Source organism: Enhydra lutris, unplaced genomic scaffold (assembly GCF_002288905.1).
Source record: "Enhydra lutris kenyoni isolate GAN:26980312 unplaced genomic scaffold, ASM228890v2 scaffoldscaffold17, whole genome shotgun sequence".
Lineage (NCBI taxonomy): Eukaryota > Metazoa > Chordata > Mammalia > Carnivora > Mustelidae > Enhydra > Enhydra lutris.
Genome location: NW_019154101.1, coordinates 1,314,043 through 1,339,609, shown reverse-complemented (window position 1 = coordinate 1,339,609; position 25,567 = coordinate 1,314,043). Strand labels below are relative to the sequence as shown.

Here is a 25,567-nt window from a genome sequence, read left to right as displayed (position 1 = left end):
ATGAGGTGGTAATCAAAAGTAGATCAACTGGTCAGCACCAAATTAGCAGCTTTTTTCCCTCTTTTCTTCTTTGTGTAACTCGTGTAACTACCCTATCCCTCTTTTTCAAAAAAACCTCAGGGTTTTCCCTATAGAAGTGGGACACTTTTCTGGTAACTCTGGAATCTGTGCTCTCCCAAATGTAATTCTGAGACTCCAAATAAATATTTTATTCTTTGTCGGTTTTGCCTCCTTTTCTTGGCTGACAGTCTCAGAGTCTTATATCATTGTTTAGAAATTAATTGTCTGCTTTTTTGTTCTTAGTGGGCCATAAAACAAGAGGAATCTTACAATCAATGGGGTCTTCGAGTCAGTGACATATGGCACCTTTATCCCTGCAGGTCCATCGGTTTGTGTGCCGACATGGGGAAGGCATTTCTTTCTGGGTTGGGTTACAAAGACAAGATGAGTAGGTAACAGCTCAACCATAGCTGTCAATTCCAAAGAAGCCTATATGAGCCCACTCAGGGAATAATGTCACTGCAACGGGACTGTGAGCCCTGCTTCCTGAGGGGCTCTGCTCTTCATTACTAGAAGTATTTAATCTGAAGTTTGGTCTACAAGTCTAATTTCTAAGATCTTTTTCCAGGTAAGACTTTATTGTAAAATTCTCTTGTAAGCTGAACTAAGTCCAGGGCCACCCGGGTGGCTCAGTAGGTTGAGCGTCTAACTCTTGATTTAGGCTCAGTTCAGGATCTCAGTGTTGTGGGATCAAGCCCTGTGTCCGGCTCCCTGCTCAGAGTGGAGTCTGCTTCTCTACTTCTCCCTCTCCCTCTGCTTCTACCCCCTGCTCTCTCTCTCTCTCTCTCTAAAATAAATAAATAAATAAATAAATAAAATTTTAAAACACACACACACACACACACACACACACACACACACGCACAAACGCACACACACACAAAACAACAGTCTAGACTTCTTTTACCAAGGTGTCCAATATTGGATGTTCAGCAATTGTATCCTAAGTGGAGGGTGGTTATTCAAGAGACGTCCAGAAAACATACATCATTATTCATTAAATATTTATTAATTATCTGCTGTATCTCAAGCAGTCTGTTTGGGGGAAATAAAAATAAATAAAATCTAGGTTTCTGATCTAAAGGAGCTCACATTCTGCTGTAAAAGACAGAAAAGAGACAGAGTTGTTACTGGAGATATTCATTCATGCAATCACTTGGGTAACAGATTTTTGATCTCCTACCAAGTGGCAGGCACCATTCTAGCTTCTAGAAATATAGCAGTGATAAAACTGACAAGGTTCTTGCCCCCAAGGTCCTTAGCTTCTAGTGGGGGAAGACAATAAACCAATAGTGTTCTAATAAGTACGATAATTTTGAGTAGTGGTATATATTAGAAAAATAAGTGGTACTTAAGATAGGGGTTAGGAGTATCAACTAAATTACTTTGGTTGTGAGTAATAGAAAACCTAACAATGGCATAAGGAGACTTAATTATTTTAAAAAGCCAGATGTTACTGATTTCAGTAATTTAGTGGCATCATTAAGGACAAAGGCTTTTTCTATCCATTTTTTCCTCCTAAACATATTGGAATTTTCCTCAGCCTCATGGTTGCAAGATGGCTGCCATAGCTGCAGACATTACATCTTCTTATGGTTCCGAAAGGCAGAGGGAGAAAGAGGTGGGGGAAAGGAGGGAAGATAACTTCCTCTCCCTCCCTAGACTATCACCTTCATTGTATCAGGAGAAAATTCTTCCTAGAACTCTGTCAGCTCCCAGTGGACTTTCCCTTAAAACTCACCAAACACAGTCACTTGCCCACATTTAATTCAATGACCAGAAAAGAAGACCTGTATTGCCACAACCTGTTCAAAATAGTTATGAATCATCAAATGTAGATTTGGGACAAGACAGAAGACAGAATGACCTTGGGTGGGAAATAATGACTGCCAGATCAGGGAATGTTTCTCTGAGGAGATGATGTGTGAACTGAAACCTACATGGTGTGGTGGCACTGGTCTTGTGCATCACGGACCATGGTGTGCGAAGCAGGGAACTGGGCAAGGGTGGTTGGTCACGGAAGGTCCAGCAGTGCAGGAAACACCTGAGGACTAGAGTGAGTCAGCCAGGCAAAGCTGTGGGCGGGGATGGGTGGAGGCCTCTCAGGCTGTAGAAGAGGCCAGTGGGATGGAAAAGGGATGTAAACCAATTTGTAAACTAGAGCAAGATGAACGAGACGGGCTAGGTTGCAACCCTGGTGAAGATGACTTCAGAGGGGAAGATTCAGATTCCAACATGTCAAAATTAGTGATAAGTATGTGTGTGCAAAAGGAAGGGTACTCAGTTTCACCTCAGTCTTTGGAGGAGATTCTGTGAAGAAAGAGCCCATGGGGTTGAATCCTGGCTGAGGTCAAGGAGTTAGCCAGCAACCAGAGGTGGGAAAGTTGATCTAGGCATGGAGCACAGCTTACACGGAGACTTGGACACTTGAAATAACATGACGAAAACATTCGGTAAGGCATTACCAGTGTGTAATGTTGGGGGGGTGTGAGTCAGGGCGTGATGGGTGAGGAGGCTGAAGGCATGCTTGTGAGCTCTGCTTTATTTAGTGTAGGCCAGTACTTACTTACCTTTTAAAAAGTTGAGAGTCCCAGGTAAGAATAGTCAAGTTGGTTTTCTCATGGTGCAGTGGGAGGTTGGCCTTGGATGATCTTCAAGAACACTACCAGCTTTTATATTCCCGGTCTCTAGCAGATGCTCAATAAAAGTTTACTGAACAAATGAACTATGAACAAGCTTCATTTTTTCCTGCTGCCTAAACTTTGATCATCCCTACAAATGGCTGTGTCCTGGCCCAGCCCTGCAGGCTCCGTGAAGTGGCCCCGACCACCAGCCTCCATCCACTTACCCTTGCATCAAACTAACTGCTTCAGTTCTTCACAAAGGAGGCCTTGTCCATTTTCGTATGTATGTTTCTTCTCTTTCCAACTAGAGTGTGAGCCCTGAGACATCAGGGTCATATTTCATGTAAGTCAATATATCTACCACTATATGGCTCATTGAACACATTGTATATATACAACAAAAATATTGAATTTCCTCATTTGATGGATGGACTTGGTTGAATTTCAGCCTCAAAGGCAATTCTCAAATTTCTTGCCACTCTTTAGAAGATCAAGAACTATCTAAGCAAAAGAGGTTGAAAGAGTGTTGGGATTAAAAATAAGGGGTGTCGGGGCACCTGGGTGGCTCAGTCGTTAGGCGTCTGCCTTCGGCTCAGGTCATGATCCCAGGATTCTGGGATCGAGCCCCGCATTGGGCTCCCGGCTTGGTGGGAAGCGTGCTTCTCCCTCTCTCACTCCCCCTGCTTGTGTTCCCTCTCTCACTGTGTCTCTCTGTCAAATAAATAAATACAATATTTAAAAAATAAATAAATAAAAAAAAATAAAAATAAGGGGTGTCTCTCACAAGGTTGTAAGAACTTCCTAGTGAGGGTTTTGAAGAATGCCACTCTATAAATAATCATAAGTGTGGTGTTTGAAGCATGAGCTTTTTGGGAGAACTAGAAAGTCCATGAATGCTTTAAAAAAAAATTAGAAAAGAGTTTTGAGTGTTTCAAAGTTAGAAAAATACATCACTGCCCATGTTGTCCTCCAAGAGCCTTGGTCCTCGTGTCAGTCAGTAGAGGCTGGGTTATGCTGAGGTAACAAATAGCTCCCAAATTCCAGGGACTAAGAACAATAAGGAGTAATTTTTGGCTCATGCCCATCACAGGTCAGTAAGGCCCTCTGCTTCTTACAGTCATTTGGAGACCCAGTCTACCATTTTGAATTGCTGGTCACCATGGCAGAACAGCTTGCATAACCCCATTCACCCACAGAGAGGTTAGGAATTGCAATGCTACCTCATGCCTGGATGTAGGGACTACCGGGAACAACCAGAGACCCAGACTATCATAATCCCAGTGACCCGCAAGCCAGACAAAGACAGAGCTGCAGGCACAGATACTTGTCTTTTCCATAATACCCCGTTTTCAGGTGTAGGCAGATTCATAAGGATGTTCATAGGCACAGCCGCTACCACAGATCCTGTGCCACCACTGTAGTCTTGGCTCCCTTGCCAGAAAGGGAAGCCTTTGCTTTTTGTGAGAGTCTGTGTGTGGATCACCTAGTACATGACTCACCCATTCTCCCGCACCGGGCCCCTCCCACTGCAGGAGCTACTCCCACGCAGGGCTTGTCTGTCGGGCTGCAGGGCTCCTGTATGTGGGGCTGGCTGCTGGCACCGGGGCCAGGCCCAGCCTGGATGCCTCAGCTTGAGAATCCGCCATTTGGGGCTACGTTGGCTGCTCAGAGCTGCAGGAGCCCAGACTGCTGATTTGTTGCAAGATACCATAAAGGAAAGCCACTGACACCTGTTTCTTTAGCTGCCAGAGAGTGGGACGTGTGTGCCAGTGACTTTCTGTCGGCTAGCCACAGTGAGTACTCCCACATCCTCCTTCTCCTTCCAGTGACTTCCTTTGGAGAGGAATTTCAGAGATGAGCAACCTATTATGATTCTCCAGTTGTGAAGCTTTGTAATTCGGGGTTTCATTAATAATATACACAATGAATAAGTAATAAAAAAGAATTTGGTTCTTCGGAGGCGCTTTATGTAATTCAATAAGCTCTTTAGCCTGGTATGAAAATATTTTGTTTTTATTACGCTCTGCTCCTCTGATCCCATCCAGATCTCAGAGTCCATGAGATTGGAATCTTTAAAGAATTTACTATTTTTTTTGATAACCTAAAAACGATTAAGTTCTGATGACCTAAAAATGATTTTTTTCTGATGACCTTAAAATAATAAAGCAAATACAGAATGGAATTAACTGTTTTTTAATCATTATTTCCCCTCATCAGCTTTTGTAATGTTTTACCTATAATTTAGACTTTTATTAGTAGGCATCATCACTTTAAAGTCTCCCTGAAAACAGAGGAATATGTTTATACCTTCACAAAAAAAAGTCCTGCAGTTCCAACAACTAACCTATGGCATTAAAAATTTGATCCTGAACCTTATTTTCTTCAGATCAGACTTTCTCAGGAGGAAGGTAGCCTTTGGGGAGATTTTGCTCAGTTCATAAGCTTCTCTGCATTTTGCCTATCTTCGCAAAGGGGAGAGGGTGCCCAAACGCCTGTGTTGGCATTGACTTTCACAGCATTCCTTGAAATACTGCTGTGGTGGATGCTTGGCTCTTCTTCCTTTTCCTGAAAAATTCTGAATCGCTATTTCTTGAGTGTAAATTTTGAGAGTTTAGTTTTGCTTAAAAACTTTTATCCTGGGGCGCCCGAGTGGCTCATTTGGTGAAGCAGCTGCCTTTGGCTCCATTCCCAAGGTCCTGGGATCAAGCCCCTCGGGCTCTCTACTCATCAGGGAGCCTGCTTCTCCCTCTCTTTCCCTGCTCATGCTCTCTGTCGCATAATAAATAAATAATAAATAAAATAAATAAATCTTAAAAAAACTTTCATTGTTTGAATTTTGAATTCTTGAATTTGAATTTTGACAAAGTGTGTTTTTCCCCTTCTACAGGAAACCCACAGACAAAAGAGTGAGGCTTGAGTTTATCTCACGTTATCTTTGGTTTACTGTATTCAATTTCCTTTTTCCGAGTTCATTTCTATTCTTTGAGTTTGGAAATATCAACTTATTTGTAGCTCAGAGAAATTATTTCAAGTACTTTTTTGGGCAAATAATTAGACTTAGAAGACTGCAAAACATTAAGTGGGGCACCTGGGTGGCTCAGTACTTAAGTGTCTGTCTCCAGCTCAGGTCATAATCCCAGAGTCCTGGGATTGAGTCCTGGGATTGAGCCCTGCATCGAGCCCCGAATGAGCCCCATATCAGGTTCCCTGCTCTGCGGGAAGCCTGCTTCTCCCTTTCCCACTCCCCCTGTTTGTGTTCCTTCTTTCTTGCTGTCTTTCTTTCTGTCAAATAAATAAATAAATATCTAAAAAAAAATTTAGAAAGTTTAAAAAAAAAAAAAGAAAGACTGCAAAATGAACACTTTATGCCTGTTGGGTTTGTATCCCAAAAGGGCACTAGCCCAAGTCCTGTTCTGACTGTATTTGCATGATATAGAGTTACAGCGTCATTGTCTTTTTGCAAAATGAATGAAAATTTGTAAATAGAATCCAAGATTCTTATTCAAAGATATTGAGATCAGGGGACAGCGTGGATCCTGGTGACTGCTTGGTCTTTCTAAAATTAGACCTGGGAGCGGGGGCACGGGGTCTGGGGTGGACCTGGTTTGTCCTGGGTCTGGGCCATAATGGGTTGCAGTGTCTACAGAGAACAATATTTCCGAACGTGTCTAAAAAAATAATAGAGCTGACTAAAAGTCAGTCTCCCTTTTATAATCAGCATGTTGCAGTGATTCTAAACCGCCTCACTGATAAAATACTTAGTTCTCACCCCTGGGGCAGAGCACTCCCATTGCCACCAGCCCTTCCCGACTTGGTACAGCACCTGCGTTATGCAAGATTGGACTTAAGTCACTAGTGGAAAAACAGTCTGCTTTAGAACACACCGGCTATTGCCACAAAACCGTAGCTGAGCTTGTGGTCTAATTATCTTCAATCCCATTATCTTGGGTATTCATGGCTTCTGTGTATGTTTTTTTAAAAAATGTGTTTCTCTTAACAGATTCTTGATCTCTCAAGCCTACTGTGTCTTTTATCTTTTATTTATTTATTTTTAAAATTATTTATTTATGGGACAGACAGAGATCACAAGTAGGCAGAGAGGCAGGCAGAGAGAGAGAGAGAGGAGGAAGCAGGCTCCCTGCTGAGCAGAGAGCCTGATGTGGGGCTCAATCCCAGGTCCCTGTGATCATGACCTGGCCAAAGGTAGAGGCTTTAACCCACTGAGCCACCCAGGTGCCCCCTTCTGTGTGTTTTTTATAACATGTATTTCTCTTAATGTAATCATGATCTCACAAGCCAATAGACTCTGGTTTTATTTCTAGTTAGGGGTGGGTCTGTAGAATCATGCCGTCTTTGAGTACCATTCTTGAATCTCTTGATTGTAGTGAACACGATTCCAAATCACACTACTTTAAGTCCCAATGGTGACTTTATTAGAAAGATTCTAGGGTATCTCACAGAACCAGGGCATGAAATAGAGGGTTCTGAGCATCCCCAGGACTTCTTTTTAAAAAGTCATTTTCCTTCTTGGTCTATCTGTTACATTTTGCACTGTCCTTCTTTTTGTAGTTGAGTTCTTCTCAGTTACATATCACTGGGGGTTGGTCTCAATTCTGTGTATTAGTATCACCTGGAGAATTTTTAAAAACTCATTCTTCCCTGAATGTTAACAATTAATGTGATCTATGTGAAAGGGTGTGTAGGTGTTCACTGTACCATTCTTTCAACTTTTCAGTAGTCCTGAAATTATTAAAAATAAAATAAAAAGCTTTTGGAGAAATATTAGTGTCTGACCCTTACTGCCAGAGATTCTGCTTCAGTGGGTCTACACTGGCATCCAGACATTGGCAAGTTTTTTCAAACTCCTTTGGGAACAAAGTCAGAAATGATTGCTATGGGCTGCTCTCTTTGTCTGCTTCTCAAGAAGAGAGTGAGCCCCCCTTCTTCTCTTCTATGGAAGTTTGACAATCCCTGGGGTGAGGACTGGTTGGGACCATCTTTAAAAAGGCTTCACGCACAGTAAACATGAGAGATGTAAGCAGTTTCCAGACCTACATGGGTGCTGTAGGGGCCGGCTAGGTAAAAGTATTAAAAATAATAATAATCATAATAGGTGTCCAGTGTATTCTTCCAAAAGAAATGCAAATTGAGTCCTGAACGGTTAAATTCGAGAACATCAGGCTGTTGAGAAGTTAAAGCCTTTATTTCCTACTATAGTTATTTTTCTTAAAAAGGTTTTTTTTTTTTTTTTTTTTTTTTTTTTTTTTTTTTAAATTTACTTGGGAGGGGAATGCAGGGGTAGAGAGAGAGGAAAAGAGAGTCTCAAGCAGACTCTGTGCTGAGCATGGAGCCTGATGTGGGGCTTGATCTCAAAACAAAAACCAGGACTCAGACGCTTAACCAGATGAGCCACCCAGGTGCCCCCCATTAGAGCTATTTTTCAAATTATGTCTGTGTTTTTTTTTTTTTTTAATATTTTACTTATTTATTTGAGAGAGAGAGCATGAGAGAGGAGAAGTCAGAGGGAGAAGCAGACTCCCTGCTGAGCAGGGAGCCCGATGTGGGACTCGATCCCAGGACTCCAGGATCATGACCTGAGCTGAAGGCAGATGCTTAACAACTGAGCCACCCAGGTGCCCCTATGTCTTTGTTTTTAAAGAATGGAATGATGGGGAATTTTTCTGTTCTTTTGAAAGTTCTGTATAGCAAAATACAAATTAAATCGATTTAACAACAAAACAAAAACTCTGTCCATATCAAAGCAGGCCTTGTAAGTTGTTATGCGTTAAATAATGTATTTGCATAAATACCATGAATGAAGGTCCCTTCTAGAAATAATGTTCTAGTTGCAGCAAGTATACATTTTCATGTTTCCATGAAGAAATTCTCTAAATCGGTTAGCAGACTGAGTCACACCTCCCGCCACAACTGTCTTGCAGGAAATTCTATCTCAGTCTTGTCTTCGAAGGGGCTTTCTCTTGAAGGGTCCGGTGAGAACTCTGAGAGTCTGAAGCAGTCCCAAAGACTGAAAGATCATGGTGTTATCACTCCTGTGTGAGCTTCAGGGTACAGACCTTTTGTGATGGTCCCTGGTGATGTGGCCCTCAAATTTGAGTCCTCCATGCCCCCAAGTCACCCATGGGAGGTCCTCTTGTCTCCAGGGGCATTGGGTTGCTGATGATCAGGGAGTCTGTGTTCTGGGGATGGTGGGGCAGGTGAAGTGAAGAAAAGCAGGAGATGCACAGAGCTGCACAAAATGGCTGAATTGTGCCATGTTTCCAAATTGTCCCCAAAAGAAGACTGGGCTTCCTGTAGCAAGAACTGGACTTTAGGGCAGAGCAAGGCTCTGTGATTCTGAAGGAATCAGAGCAGGAAGAGAGAGGAAGAAGAGCAGATGAAGACAGAGGAAAAGTTCTCCATGCCCCTGGGAGGGTGCAGAGACTAGATCTAATCCAGGTAGTTTTTGACCATTGAGAAAATAATCAGTGTGATCTCTGTGGACCTGGCTGCCGAGGAAGAGAGCAGGGCACAGATGTTTCAGTGTGGGCAATGTGGGGCTGAGCACTGAGTCCCAAAAATGGGCAGTGCTTGTTCCCCTTGGCAGAAGCTACCAGGGTTGAAGGCTTATCCTAGCATGCTTCTCTTCTGATGCTAGGATATCATCCCTGGGGAGAAAAGAAGAGGAAAAGAAGGGGCAAATCTTGAATTGACCAAAAGAGACCTAGTTTAAACTGAAAATCAATGCGTTTACCCTGTAGGGGCAAATTTCCATCATTGGCTCAAATAGGGTTCCAGTGCTGATTAAATTCAGTTCTAGTGTAAAACACAGTTACATCTGTGCCAACCTAGTTTCACGACTGCTCAATGTGTACCGCTACCCGTGAGCGTCTCGGTCTTTGTGTACTTGTCCTAAATACCTTCAGTACCGACTTTTCCTAGTGGATTTATCCAGAAGCTCTTGCTTCCCTTTAAAATGCTGGCTGTGCCTGTGTTCTCTGCCTCATTCACCTGAGCCCACCATATCTTGGTTCTCTTTGCCTGCTGTCCTTTTCCTGGGATCTCATCCGTGAAAGCCATTTTGGGAAACTTATTTGATGCTCAAATCTCTTCTGCCCAAGGACCGGATTATAAACAAATCCCACTTTGAATAGAAACACCGATGTCTTGACTCTTTACTCATTCATTGAATCATCCCAAATGAGAATAAAATAAGAATATTTTTAGGCATTCAAAGATGAAAAGAATTGGCCACTCAGAGATCTTCATGAAAAGAAGTCTAAAAAGACACATTCCAGCAAGAAGTAAAGTGAAAAGAAAAGGCATGTCATGCAAGAAAGCATGTAAGATGTTAGGAACTGAAAGAGGAAGGACTTTTTTCCTAAACATAGAACTGAACCAGGATGGGAATATCTTTTCAGGTTTAGGAGTTAAACAGCTTCTTGTTTTCATACTGGTTTTTTATTTTTATTTTTTATTTTTGAAGATCTACTTAAGAACATTTTCTCTTTCTGTTTCTATTAGAAAATAATTATTCATGACTCTTCTGTACATATGAGTTGTGAATAATTATGTTCAAATATAGGTAACATACAGAGAGTACCAAGGGTCAAATGTGAGGCACCTAAAGACCACCAACAAATCCTGGAACTTTGTTATCGGAAGTAACTATTTTCAACATGAAATAGTAATCTGAAACTCCAACTTGTGATCTGATTAAAAACATCTCTGGTTGAATGAGTATGCATATTTTAATGTAAGATTTAAGGGGCTGAGCCAAGAAATCCCCATTTTTAATCCCTCCACTGCCATGCTGATGAGTAAGGGTAAGGGCGCTCTTTAAAATTTCTCACTTTAATATTCTCCTTCTGTGACAAGAAAGTGGAATTATTTCTCATCCATGAACATAATCATGAGGATTTATACTATATAAAATTCAAATTTAATACTTTTGTAGACACCCACAGTTCAGAAATCATTCTTAGGTGATAAGACTGTTACACATTTTAATCTTCTAACAGTTACTTTATGACGATTAATTATTATGCATTTTTATGGTGGGCTTGTTCACTTCTGCGTCTTCCCTCATGTAGGTGTGAGAGTTCAGGGAGGCTTTTGCAGAAGCACAGAGCATTATGGCTCCATGTGTTCCACAGCCATGAGACCAGCAGGACTTTTCCAGCAGGAAAGCTGATAGATGATAGAAGTAGCAGAAAATTTGCATTGATGGAAATACATCAATCCTGAGACAAATTTTTCCCTATAAGTACTACCTAAATATTTAGCCCAGTTATCTCACTTATTTTGCTTCTCTTATACTTCCTTTCGACTGCTGTCATCAAAACTCCCTCAGGTGCTTGCTTAGTCTAGAAACATCATGTTTTTCTTGGCTACATTTTTCACATATGCTTTCTTCCCTAAATTTTGCTTACTCTTCTAAACTAATTTTTGATAGTATTCACCTCTTCGCTGCTTCTTCTTGCTCTTTTAGTCATCGGGTCTTTTGAAATCCACCCAAGTGCCATTGCCATGGTTCTGGTCTTTACAATTGTTCACTTGGATTAAAGTATGTCCTCTCCACTGGCTTCTTTGACCTCATCTCTGCCTTCTCTTCTATCTCTATGCTGTTGGTAGAATAATTTTCCTTAAATGAAATCTGATCCTGTCATTAAAGGATCTGATGGCTCCTCGTTGTCCATGGAAGAATTCCATTGCTTTTCTGTGGCACATAACCCACCTCACTTGGGCATCAACATGGTTTTAGCTGATGATCTCCATGTATTGTTTTCCCAGTGCACACCTGATATTCCAACATTGTGATCTTCCCAGTCATCCTGAACCCTTGACATAATTCCTGCTTTAGACCTGCTGTTTCCCTGCCTGGAATACTGTTTTTCCTTGCCTCCTGCAAGTTCCACACCAAAAGTCACCTTGTTTGGGATGGTCCCCCAAATTCCCACAGGGAGCATTTATGACATCTTGACATAGTTTATGACTTTTGCCATAAAGTATATTTTGTATACCTCAAGGAGAATACTTATGACATTAAATTCTACCATTTATATTTTCTGTCTTCCTTAATTATACCTTAGATTCCTGAAGACCTTGTCTCCTTTGTCTTCATAACTGTCTCTGGAACATAAGTTGTACTTCCATGATACTGGCCGAAGATAAATGTTTTCTGAATGAATGAATGAAGAAATGAGACTCAGAGAAATTAATATCTTGTCAAATTTCATAAAATGAATCATGATAAAATTGGAGGAAGAAAATAGATATTTTAATTTTTAACTTATTTATTTTGTACTCTTTCTGCCACAATGTTAAAAAGTTGATTTTTTCCAATTATAAATCTAATTATTGGTAGAAAATATATCCTAGATGTATCTCTATACATACTCTGTATATAGAGAAAGGGGAATATGTGGAAAATTTGCCTTTTTTTTTTTGTAGTTGCTAATACTTTGGTATCCTTCCAGAGTTTTAGTTGTTTCTTTTTAAAAAATAAGATTTAGAAATTAGGAAAACCTTGGTAAAGATGAAAGTAACAAATCATCCACATGCCTATCTCCAGAAATATGTGCTATTAATATGTTGCTATATTTGGTTCCAGTCTAGTCACTCCCTCCTTTTTAAACCGTTCCTTTGTTTTGGTAGACATATATTATTATTATCTTACCATATATGCTTATGGTAAAACAATTCAAAGAGAGCAGAAAATTTAAAGGATAAAAGTTTAAGAAACAATGCCCAATTCTGATACCAGAAAAAGTCATTGTTAATGATTAAATAGTATTCCAGATATTTTTTGTGCACATATGTTGATTTATAAGGACAGATAGGTTGATGCATAGATATAAGGAAAAGCAGAAAGCAATATAAGTACAAAGAGGTGATTATACTATATTTGCTATTTTTAAGTGAAAGTTACTAAATTTAGTTTTATTTAAATTAAATACACAAAAAAAGAAGCATGTAAAACCTAAGAGATTTTTGAACTTCTTTCTCCCCTTACAATAATATCTGGAAATATTATTTTCTAGAAGATGTTTCTAATGTTTAAAAGAAGAATTATGAAATTTATTGAGATTGGAGGTAGTAATTAAAAAAAATTCCTGTTAATTTTAGGCAGTGTGGATTTATTCCTTTCTAGAAGGATAAGGTTTTTGTACCCTCATATTTCCTTTTAGTTTTCTTTCACTTCTTAATTTTTGACAGCTATGTTGTACTTTTATTTTGGTCTTTTTTCCCTCTAAATTTCAAGGAAATGCTCTTGTATCTCAACACTTTTTTTTTCTTCTACTCTTTAGTTACATTTTAAGTATGTTCATTTTCAGGTCTTTGTTTGGATCTGTTCTTGTTGTGGGTTATCTTTGTCTTCCATTTCCAGTACTTCTTTCTATTTGCAGTTCTCTTTTTCTTTTCTTTTCTTTTCAGCATTCTGCTTGATTTTCTCAGGTATTATATTGATACTTTACTTTTTATCATTCCTCTTTTGTTGAAGTTTCATGAATTTTCTTTTGAAAGAGAGAGAGTGTGCAAGTGTGGGGGAGGGGTTCAGAGGGAGGGGCAGAGGGAGAGGGAGAGAGTCCCAAGCAGGCTCCGTGCCCAGCCCCTAGACCAACACAAGTCTCCTTCTCAGGACCCTGAGATCATGACCTGAGGTGAAATCAAGAGTCAGAACCCCAACCTGCTGAGCCAGGTGCCCCCATGAATTTCTTGATATTTTGATTTTGGGGATTTTTAACTTAATCAGTTATTTTACCATTTCTTTCTGAAGCTGATGTGTAATAAAAAATCATAGCTTGAACTGATTGTGCATGTTTGTGTGTGTGTGTGTGAGAGAGAGAGAGAAAGAGAGAGAGAGAAGAGAGATCTCATCAGTCAGTCACAATTACTCTTCTCCATATACAATGTTTTGCCAACATCCAATTTGAAAATGTCTCTGATTAAAACAGGAGAAATAAGGTGCCTGGGTGGCTCAGTCGTTAAGCGTCTGCCTTTGGCTTAACATGGTCATGGTCCCAGGGTCCGGGGATTGAGCCCCTCGTCTGGCTCCCTGCTCTGTAGGGAGTCTGCTTCTCCCTCTCCTGCTGCTTGTGTTCCCTCTCTTGCTGTCTCTCTCTCTGACAAATAAATAAAATAAAATCTTGAAAAAAAAAAACCACCCAAAAACCAAAAAACAGGAGAAATAAAAGGATTCTCATGTTTTCCCTCTCTCTATGTTTCGGGTACTAATGAGATTTCTGAAGTGTTTTTTTTTCTCCCCTATTCTAGTTTGGCTAAAATGGGAAGAGAAAAGAAAGATCTACTCCTTTTCAAAATTTTCCACTTCTTTAAGAGTTTTTGAAGTTGTTCCCTTAAATTCTGCCCCTTTTCTCATTTTCTTGCAATTAGTGAAGTTTTTCCTTTTTTTCGAAATTTTGTTAGTGTTGGGAGAAACAGTCTATGATTCATTTACAATCAAGCATCTTAAGTGAGAAATCCCACCAGTGTTTTTCTATAGATGTGCATATTATTAAGAGATCATCTTATTGACTAATTTTCTCATTAGTATTACATAATGTTATAATATTTAGTATACTAAATATTTATAAATATATAACATATAGTATATTAAATATTTATAAATATATAACATATAGTATACTAATATATATAAATATATAACATTTAGTATACTAATATATATAAATATATATTTATATAATTCTATATACTAATATATTATCAAACCTCTTCATGAATGTTTTTAATGTCTATACAGATTTATCATAATTTTATATAGATTTATCATAATTTCCTATTCCCTTCATTATTGTTTGACATTTCTACTGTTTCCATACTCTTTTTCCGCTGCTGTATATACAAATTCGCCATCAGCAAATTTGCATATCATGCTGTTTTCCTATATAAGTTATTTCTATACGATAGAGTCCCAGAAGTGTTGCAGTGCTATGATAATTTGGATTTACCAGGTTTTTTCAGCATTCTTTTCCAAATTTTGTACACTTTTTATAATCTCTTTAACTTGTCCTGGCATCTTCTGACTGTCAGATAAATTCTCTCCAGTGTTTTATGGTGACTCATGAGGAAGCTGAATCTCGGGGCACACCTATACCGAAGGCCTGACACAGATGCCCTCTGCACACGTCCATCCCTGTTTACTATTTACCTTTCAGGTGTGAGTAATCACCCATCACTTAGCATGGCTTGAAACTGGCAAGCATTAGGAGGAAAGCAGCCAGTTCCAAAAGAGGTTTCGAGAACTCGGCCAAGGTTCAGGGAAACCAATGAAAGTGATTTAAAGTTTAAAAAACTGGGCTTTTGGAGAAAACTGAGGGCTCATCTACCCTTGTAGGTAGGTAGCTCTGTGAGTGTGACTGGGGACAAGGAGAGCATCCTTGTTTCCGAGAATCTGGTCCATTGACCTGGGTCAGTGCCTTTATTTCCTACAGTGGGAGAAGTTACTTCTAGAAAATCCCTTTTTAAATGTACAGTTACCTGGGATGACTAAATCATAAAACCATTTGTATCCATTTTCACGTCACTGCGAGGCAGCTTATCTTTTTTATTTTTTATTTTTATTTGACAGAGAGAGATCACAAGTAGGCAGAGAGGCAGGCAGAGAGAGAGACAGAGAGAGGAGGAAACAGGCTCCCTGCTGAGCAGCGAGCCTGATGCGGGACTCGATCCCAGGACCCTGAGATCATGACCTGAGCCAAAGGCAGAGGCTTAACCCACTGAGCCACCCAGGTGCCCTTTTTTAAATTTTTATTTATTTATTTATTTATTTTTTATGGGGCAGGTTATCCTATTAGTTAACTGTTCTGTCTTGTCAAATGAATTCTGAAGGACTAAGACCTAGGAAAGGAGGCCCTTGAAGTGGGAAAGTTTGCTTCATAGTGAGGATTCTGGAGCTAAAAGTGAGACCTGATCATCTGGGTGCAGCAGGGGACATGACCTAGGGGAAAGGACAGAGGAATTCTGAAGGAAATTCTACTACGTTTGTAAATTTCTTTAAGGTTATTTAAACTTAGATCTCTCTTATCTATCTATCTATCTACTTATTCTCCCCCCCACCACACACACCCCCAGAGATGGTGATCAGCCTTTAAGCCTTTTTACATCTTCAGGCCAAGAAGGAGGATAGGACAGAATGATGTGTTTAAAAGAATCTGCCTAGCTCATAAAATTTTATGATGTCAAGATAAAGTTACATGAACTGTTCTGAAAGAATTAACCCCATACAAAGATCAGCTCTTTCTCCTATCAGAAAAGCAATAAGACCCCCCCCCCAAAAAAAAAATCATAGACCTGGGCTCAAATCCTAAATATGCCTCTTAGCATACCTAGAGGTTCGGCAGGGTCAACTTTTAGCCCCTTACATCCTGGAAGTCACTTCAGTCTCACAGAACTACTTGATGGCATTAAAAGAGTTAATGCGGATAGTGCCAGACACAGAGTAAACAGACAGTAACTATTTGTTTTATTCTCTTCCTCCCTTCTACTATGTCTGCATTTAGGCGGGAGGGATGGGGTTGGTGATTGACTAGAAGCAAAACAGAGGGATGGGTAAATGACAGACACAAAGGGACCATCCACCCCTGAGATCATCCAAAGTGTATTCCCACAATATGTTTGGGAACTCTGATACTATTTTGCAGACCTCACAGGGGGCCTCAGTAATTCGCTACAAAACCCAATTATGTGAGTAGTAGGCGCAGACTGTCAGCTGACAGAGCTGGGGATTGAAATACTCCTGAGTGGCTCGTAAAGTTCTGTCTGGAGTTTTGTTTATTTTTGTTTGTGATTGCCATGAATCGTGTTCTAATACTTTTGTGTTTCCCTAATCAAGATTTAAGGGTTCCAGTTGTAGAGTTTTTCTCCCAAATCACCCTACAAAATTGCTCTGGTCTCTCTTGCTTACGTGTGTGAGTGTGTGTTTAAATTAAGCAGATGTTTGTTTCTGATGGGGCCAGGCACAGAACACGCCCCAGCATGGAGCTCACGTGCTTGCTTCCTACTGGCTTTGTCTTCCCTTAGTGAGCTGCGCCTGTTGCCAGTCAACCACGTGGCTTTGGGGTGGAGGAATCTGACAAGAGAGAGAGGAATAGATATGTCAAAATTAAATTGTTAACGAAGACGAGAATCGTTTGGTGAAATCTGGAACTTTGGAATTCTTGCTGTCATGCTGTTTTGACTAGCTTTGACTTGTAGAGTCTGCAGGTCTCCGGGGAGCAAAGCCCGTCCAAGTTCCCATACCCTTGGAGCTGGTTCAGAAGCCTCATTAGCCTGTGGCTTCCCTGAGCTGGTGAGCAGGCCGGGAAAGAAGTTATCCTTGTGGTTGTTTAATTTTGAGCTGTTAGGACATCGCTTGGAAATGAGGAGCTCATTTTCTGTTTGTTGAATAAACATATACATGAACACCTTTTTCAGATTCGGAAAGCAGACAGCAGAGAATGGGAAAACATATTCTAGCTTGGATGTTTGGGAAAAGGATCCTGTAAACTCTACTGTTCTCCTCCTCCTTCTTCTTTATGAAGGAGAAGGGACATGGCTTCTTCACTGAAAAAAGTTGTAACATTTTGTATTTGGCACATTTTATTTTGTGAAATGTCAGTGCTGATGTAATTGGGTTTTTTTTGTTTTGTTTTGTTTTTTTGTTTTTTTTTTTGGTATGAATTGCATGAGGTAACTGTTTTTTCAGGTTGTATGTTCTTGAGAGATAAGCCTTTTCTGAAATGAGTGTCTGTAATGAGTTTTTTTGGCTTGGGATTCTCAAAACCAACATTTTCGAACATTTGTTTAAGAGAGAAGAGTTACATTCCCGCTACCCTTGCATTGTAGAAAGTTGTGGGGTGAGTCGGGCAAAGGCAGTCTCAACCATTAGAGACCTGAGGCTTTTCAAAAGAAAAATGGGAAGGAGGTGGGTGGTATGGGGGTTGGGGTTGGGGGATCAAAAGATTGGATTCCTGCTGCTATCTTGCCACTATACTTTTGACTTCTTCCAGACTTTGTGCTTTCATGGGACTAGAAAAAAGAGCTAATGACTATGGCTTAATGTCAACAAGTCTGGAAGAAAACTGATTTTATTTAAGTCCACTTTACTTAAAGAGCAGTTTTATAAGCAAGACACCAAAAAAGCCAATTTTAGAAAATGTTTCTTCCAGTTAAAAGAATTAAGAAAGAGTTCAAAATGCACCTAGAGTCCCACTGTTGTTGAAACTTGCACAAAGACAGTGTTCCAGAGTTGTGGTCCTCAGTCCTTCTGTGACAAGCTAGTCCCAGATAACAAAGAAGTTGCTAGAAGATCTGGGCTCCAAAATTTTAACAGTGGCATAACTATCCAAAAAGTCCCTACTGTAAAGTCTGTGAAGGTCGTTACCATATAAAACACAAAGTGCTCACTTTGCCATACATAAAAACAATTTTAGTGATAATCAAAATGCATTTCGATAAAATTAAAACAAAACTATGTTTAAAATTTAAAACAAGACAATAAAGATTTTTTTTTCAAAACAACACCTTAAAAATATTAAGCAAACAATAGATTTCATACTGATCCATCCACCTGATCTAATCATTCAACTTCTTCCAGCACCTTTTTAAAAAATCTATTTGAGTGTCTGAATGGAGCAGTGCTAACCCTTCAAAAATTGTTGTCTTCTGCTATTCTTTAAATCTTCTTTTTTAAAGTAGTTCTAGTTAAAGAGAAAACATTCTGGATCATGAGAATTTTAATGTAAAATTAATGTAATTCCGAAAAACATTTGGACTCATGCTCAGATTTTATGCAAATTATGTTCACAAATTCATCAATTGCTTTAATTTCTTTCTGATTTTGATGATTTTACCCAAAGCAATAACTGCATTGGTGATGATTGTGTTAAGTCACTTTAATGATTTTCACAATGGATTTATATCCATTTGAAAGGCATAAATTTGGAAAAAGGAAGCCAAGGGGACTGAAATCTACTTGAAATTGTGGGTTCATCTGGGTTGCTACTAAATACATTTGGAAGTGATGAGCAACAAAGTAATCCTTGTGCTTAAAGAACTTCGGACCTTCAGAAAACCCTGTTAAAACAACAGGCTGAAACTAGCATTGTAAAATATTTGAGTCATTGGATTTAGTAAGATAAATATTTCACTGCAGGAAATATGGTTAAAAAGACATTTTGCCTAGTCTTCAAAATAATGGTATTGTTTGCTGTAGAATTATGCATGATTGAGAGAAAGGCCATTCCTTTCTGGCTAAAAATGGTTAAATAGCCAATATTGACCATTGCAAAAGTTCCTGGCCTTTGTTGAGGACACCAAGTCCTCTGAAACCTTCCATCTAAAAGCAAAGAAACATCAAATACCTTTCAAAGAGGATTTCACTCAAAATGAAAAATATTAAAATTATTAAAATATAATTCTAAAAATATTCAATTTATGTTGAGTCATCTACAGAGCATGGATCTGATATGAATCGTCAGCTCTTCCTGACCACCTACCCTACCCCCATCCACTTTCCTCTCTCTCTAATGAGTGTATCATAAGTCCACCATGTGTCCAGCACTGTTCTGGGTGCCAAGGAACCATTTTAGTTTTGACATCAATTTGGGCTTAAATAACAATGGCAGGACTTGGCTAGAATCGGTTTTGAACTTTGTACCTACCTATGAAAATACAGCTGCAGAGTTAGGTGGAAGTGAGGCTCATAGGCAAAGCCTGGAGCTTACTCTCCTTCCAAAGGTATTTCTGGCTCGCGTCTGCACACAGGAACCCTAGCTCACCTTCTACTGCGGCCACCCACACGTTTCTCAGGCCTGCCTAACCCAGGGAGTGAACCATCATTCTGGTTCCCTGAAAATGGGCTATTATTCATTGCAACCCAGCAGGAAGCTTCCTTTGGAGGGATTCCCACAGGAGGTATCCCATGGCCTGCCCTTCCCAGTACCAGCTGCCGCTCACACCTGCGGCCTCTCTGGACCAACGGGAGGCTGCAGGGATGCCACCTCTGGGGCATAGACATTTGAGACGACGGCAAGAAGGACAGAACTTGGGCTTACAGGTTGACTGAATCTTCAGGGAGAAGCTTCGCAAGCTTCTGATTGGAGACACTTTGCTTTTTCATTGATTTTTCTAGAAGCAAGAGAGACAGCAGTGTGGAAGACGATGACTCACATGCTTTTGCTGTACTGCTTCATGTTTCTTTTGCCCACAGAGTCCTGCAGGACATTATGCCAGGTAAGAAAAGGGAAGTTGGAGGAGGAATGAGCGGGAAAGCAAATGGAAATGCATAGCTATCAGTTAGGGGGCCCTAGTTACCTGTGCTCAAGTGGAGGGGGAAGGCAGTGGTCTAGCCAGAAGAAGTTGCAATGATAGGTATCCAAAACCCATTTGAGTTAATAGCCTCAAACTATTTTCCCTTTGATTTTTTTTTTTTTTTATGAGTTCTTGAGATGAGGCTCAAATGATTTGAGGTTGATAAAGTTTTTTTTTTTTTTTTTTTTTTTTTTTTGTATCCATTGACGGTGAAGATTTTCATTGTTCATAACCAGGGGGGTGCTACTTCTGTGGAAGCACCTGAAAATGTGGGGGTGGTAAGCGGTGTCATGTGACTGGGAGATATTTAACGGCAGTTAGTAGGCAGGACCTAGGAATGGTCTGACTCAATGAAGCTTGTCCCACCCAAAATGAGATCTCTTTGAGAATCCTGATAATGAACCCAATGGATGGGCTGGGGGGAGCAATGAGCCCCTCAGATAGTCAAGGCTTAAGGAAGGTTTAACTGGGATGAAGTCTGTAACAATGTCCTGGTTGTAAGTTTTGTGGGGCAGTGAGCCCTATGATGCTCTCTAGAATATTTTCCCTCATACCATAAGTCATTTTAATGTCCTTAATGGTTACTTAGTTAAAATAAGGTGTGGAGGATCATTGAGATAGATAGATGGATAGAGAGACATAAAACTACTTTGATATTCTTGGGAACAGTGTATTACTATTGGACTACAAGATCTGGAAGGGAGATTTGAGATCAACTGGTAAAGCTCCATCTCTTACATGAGAGAGGAAACTGAGACCCATATGATGGAATGTAATTTTCTTGAGATTTCATACCTATCCAGCCAGAGGACTTAGGTAGGACCCTTGTTTCTTCAGATTGTTTCTTGCACTTTCCATTGTATTATGTCCCTTCTTAGCAAAAGTCTCCTTAGGAAAGAAAGATTTTGGAAATTCTTTGTAGGAGTTTCCAAATTATAATCATTTAAGGAGTTTTCTCCACGACTCCCCTCCTCCCCAGCACTGAGTTGGTACCTTGCTTCTGGGACAGTTAAGACTCCTTCATAAAGACTTCTCCTGGAAAGTATCCTGACCCCACAGCTTCGTTCTCCTTTCCCCTTCCTTTGCTCATCCCTATTTTCCCATAAGACAGAACTTAGAGAGTAGACAGAGCCTGGGATGTTTATTTTGTTTTCTTGGTTATTGAGGACCACCTTATGAACATTCTGTCCTTTTCTTTTCAACCCACCAGTTACTGGATGCTGAGCTTCTGGGTGCTACCTGTCTCCTGACCTCCCTTCTCACTCAGCATCTTCTCAGGCTTGGCAGATTACAGGTTTCTAAAGGGTTCTTTTCATAGTATTCTGTTGAAGATTGCAGATGTCTAAAGTTGAAGGGGCTCATATCAGAGGCCACCCTAGAAGTGAAATGACCAGGAGGAGTTGGATGTGGATGTGTTTTAGCAAGTTAATTGGGAAGAAGTGAATCAGATCCTTCACTTAAGAAGGCAGAGTTTCCAGAATTCCTTGTAAATAGAACACCGTGGTCCTCTGCCCACATATCTGATTAATAAAATGTGACTTCATAGGATTCTGTTTAATGGGCCACCAGTTATCCAGAATTATTCACTTTGAAATGCTTTATTGTGGTGTATTAGAGGCTATGGACCTCTCAAGATGGGCTGAGGACATCACTTCCCCACAACCTACAACCTTCTCTGCTGTCTCCACTTGCACCTGGACTGACTTGGTGGAAAAGACAGTGTCATAGGATTGAGAAGAGTTGAGTTCTAGACTTAGCTCTAAGAGGAACCCCCTGTGTGACCTCAGGAAAGTTGTCTTATCTATTGAAGACTCACCTTCCTTACCTATGTACTAAGAATGTCTTTCAAAATGCAAAAAACTGCCATTTTAGTATTCTTGCTGGGTCAAAATCCTTTAAGTCTTCCAGGTATATAATAAGGCTTGGATCTCTAGACTGAAACGAGAAGTCATTTTACATCAGTGCTCTGAAGGACATTGTATTTCGTGAATCCTTGGTGATACCTTCTTCACCTTGGAGAGACCCTAAAATGCTCAATTCAGATCCTCCATAAATTCTTATTGGTAGAGACAATGGAAGATTCGGGCTTGTTTCTTGATAACATAGAGAGAAACAATATTGTGAAGAAGAAAGGGACATGAACTCCAAAGGTTACTCACATGGCTAAGTCACTGAGTTTCTAGGTCCTTCCCTAGTGGTTTAGTTCTTGGAATGCAAGTTGGAGAATTGGACCATGGCTCTTCCCAGCTACTGGAGAGCAAGCTTCTGGCACAAAACCAGGAGATTTCAGTCTCTCTATGCACACACACAAACACACATATGTACATATGGCGGTATATACATACATGTTAATATGCACATGTACACATATGTGTGAGACAGAGAACTAGCTACGTAGGGAGATATAAGAGACATGATACACAACCCATGTTCTTAAGGAACATACAGTTTAACCAAGAAGATAATATGTGCATATAAAAATGGTTAGATAGTAAATAGCAGGGAGGTGAGTATATGCATATATATGAAACATTGAATGTGTGTTATGGAGACATAAATAATAAATCCTACGGAAGCCAGAGAGAGAAGGATGTATCATTTAGAACTGGATCAGGAAAGATTTCTTGGAAGGAACAAATTTGAGCTTTGTATGTGTTACATATTCAGTAGGCCTTTATTCAGAGAGTAATAATGGGAGCTAAATCTTAAATTCCACTTACAATATTCCAGGCCCCGTTCTAAGTGTTTTCCTTAGGATGAAATCATTCATTCTTCATGAAAGTGCTCTGCGGTATCACACAATTATAATACTATCATTCTTACCCTACTTTAAGGATGAGGGAACTGAGCTCAGAGAGATCAACTTTTCCAAGGTCTCAAGTGGTAGTATTGGGATTTGAACCCAGGTGGTTTGTTCCCAGAGTACAGCCCTTGACCACAATGTGATACTGCTTCTCATTGAAGGGTCCAGTCTGATATGAATGGGTAGGATGGAGAGGGGTTTTTAATCAGGAGAGGTGGGAAGTGCTCATGATAGGGGGAAGCCAGATTTGAAGGGAGATCCCTTGAGGAACTGGAATACAAAATTACAAATATAAAATTAAGGGAAAAGTGAATGTCTACTTAAATTGAGGAAAACAATTACAATAAATTTCAAATTTTACAACAAATTGAGAAATGCTAAAGAGTTTTACATTCAGCAATTACTCAGCATTATTCAGTAAAATCAGTAAAATCACAATATTTTTATTAATAATAAAAGATGCCCACATCTTTTCCTCTACATTTTTGGCTACATATTTGATTGCCAATAATTTTATCATTTTTTTTTCTATAGAGAAGATAGAAAACTTGTTCAGTTTTTCCTCTAGCATTGCTAATCAAATTTGTCTTTTATTATGGCTAGTTTAGAAAAATATCTTTCAGCTTCTCCTTTCATTATTAGAAATGCCATTTAAATATGTAAGACTGTTGTCAACTGTGGGGAAAGCATCTAACAAGTTTCTTTCAAATATGAGCTGCAAGGTATCCAGAACACTTAGAATTTTCTCACTCTGTGACTCATTGTAAATACTGTTTTTTAAAAATTGTAAATACTCTAAAATGAATGTCACTTATTTGTTGATGTCCTTGTTGTAATATGGAAATGACTGCAAATTTCATAAATATATCCTATTAAATTCAAAGTAGATGGATCCCCAATTCAACTTATACTTGTTCAGATTCCATAAAGAGCTACACCCTCTCTAACACTATCTATCCAAAATGGGGGAGAGTGTGAAGGAAGGAAAGATAGAGTGGCCAAAAATAGTGGTCTGAACAGAAGACGGTTAAGCTGTTTTGCCTTTGGGAATTCAATAAAATATGTGATCGTGTGAACACATTGTTAGACCCTCTCTCAGGGCTTTGAAGGGGCCCATACAAGCAAGGGATTCCAAAGCTTCAGCTCTGTTAACTTCCACTTAAGTCCGTCTCTGCTCATGGTGTATTTCTTGGATAGAATGCTGGTTCTTCTTGTTGGAGAGGAAGGAGGGCTCCTGCCGAGTCTCCGCCAGAGAGAAAGCCATCCACACTGATAACAAAATGGGGCCATGGGGACGTACTTCACGGTCTCAGCTTTTGGTGGCGTCCTGGCATCAGAGATGATTCAGATGTGGCCATTGGTCTGTGACTAAAGTGGATCATTGGGCTGGCATCACAACAATTAGTTTTCATGTGGATTTTGATTTTCCCTTTCTAGGTTGCCAACAAAAGCAAAGAGAAGATGTCTGCCGGGCCACATGGTACGTTGGCAGTGATTAGTGATCAAATGGAAATTTTTGTTTATTGTAACAGAGAACCATGCTCAGCCCTCTCTTGGTAGCATGACAGATGGGACTGCTTAATGGCTCGCATTTGGACTCTTTAGTTATCTCATATTAAATCTTACCCTTGACCCCTGCTCCCCTCTCCTCCCAGCACCCTCTGCTCCATCCTGGCCAGAGAGTTCTTTGCCATAAACTCTTTCGCTGACCCAGTCCAGCCTGGAGCAGTGACCCGAGCAGGTTTGGGAAAACTCTTGGGTGACCTGACTCATTATGAAGTTCTGGAGCTGGGAGCCTTCTCACAGAACACGGGGTGCTGTGGCTCCCATACTGTGTTCTGGGGAGCTGGAGGAGTTTGAGGGAACTGTGGGGTGTGAAAGACCTCATGGACTGAACGTGGGCTCTTCCTTGTCACTTCAAAAGGGGGAGTTCCCCTTTTATCTGTTTTGTACGTCTGAGTTCTGGATGAGATTTTGTTGGAGGGCGCCTGGGTGGCTCAGTGGGTTAAAGCCTCTGCCTTCGGCTCAGGTCATGATCTCAGGGTCCTAGGATAGAGTCCCACATTGAGCTCTCTGCTCAGCAGGGAGCCTGCTTCCTCTTCTCTCACTGCGTGCCTCTCTTCTTACTTGTGATCTCTGTCAAATAAATAAATTAAAAAAAAAAAACCTTAACAAAAAAAAAGAGGGGAATCCTAGATTTAAAAAAAAAAGATTTTGTTGGAGACAACAGGTGTTCATCACTGACATAGATGATGATCACTGATCTACTTCAAACGTCCTCCAGTTTGAGAAGAAAATACATCTGATGTACATGGGGCTTGATGTGCCCTCACTGTGCTGACGCCTTGGTGATTGGCTCACGCGGTACAGAGCCCCAAGATCTCCATCTGATGTCAATACTTTTTATTTCTCCAGGTGTATGTGATGGTGTCTGTGTGGACAATTCCCACTGCAGCCAACCTTGCCCTCCAGACACTCAGGGAAATACGGGGTTTTTATGCAGGCAAAAGAAATGGCACAAGATCACTGAAACCTGCCGGACTCTTAATGCCTTCAACATCTTTGAGGTAATATCCTTTCTCTCACACGAAGAGGGGAGACCCAATTAACAATGTATAGTGCAGTCAATAAGAGAGAGGGGAAGCAATACGCAGGGCTGGTAGGTGAGCACATTTGTACATGAATACATAAACACCTACTCATTTTCTCTCTCTGCACAAGAATGGAGGTTCTAACTTTGGGCATCTGAAAGTTTGTGCTCTGGGCT

At 40.2% G+C, this 25,567-nt stretch overlaps 1 protein-coding gene across 1 annotated transcript in view; it reads left to right on the top strand.

The window, feature by feature from the left end:
- The first annotated feature begins 4,341 nt into the window (after positions 1–4,341).
- The window catches only part of LOC111147803 (adhesion G protein-coupled receptor F2), a 37,921-nt gene continuing 16,695 nt past the window's right edge, over positions 4,342–25,567 (top strand). The window contains exons 1-4 of the mRNA XM_022504045.1: positions 4,342–4,477; positions 19,819–19,919; positions 24,238–24,280; positions 25,216–25,367. Coding sequence (XP_022359753.1) covers positions 19,848–19,919; positions 24,238–24,280; positions 25,216–25,367 — 267 coding nt within the window. The 5' untranslated portion in view covers positions 4,342–4,477; positions 19,819–19,847. The remainder of the gene's footprint in view (positions 4,478–19,818; positions 19,920–24,237; positions 24,281–25,215; positions 25,368–25,567) is intronic.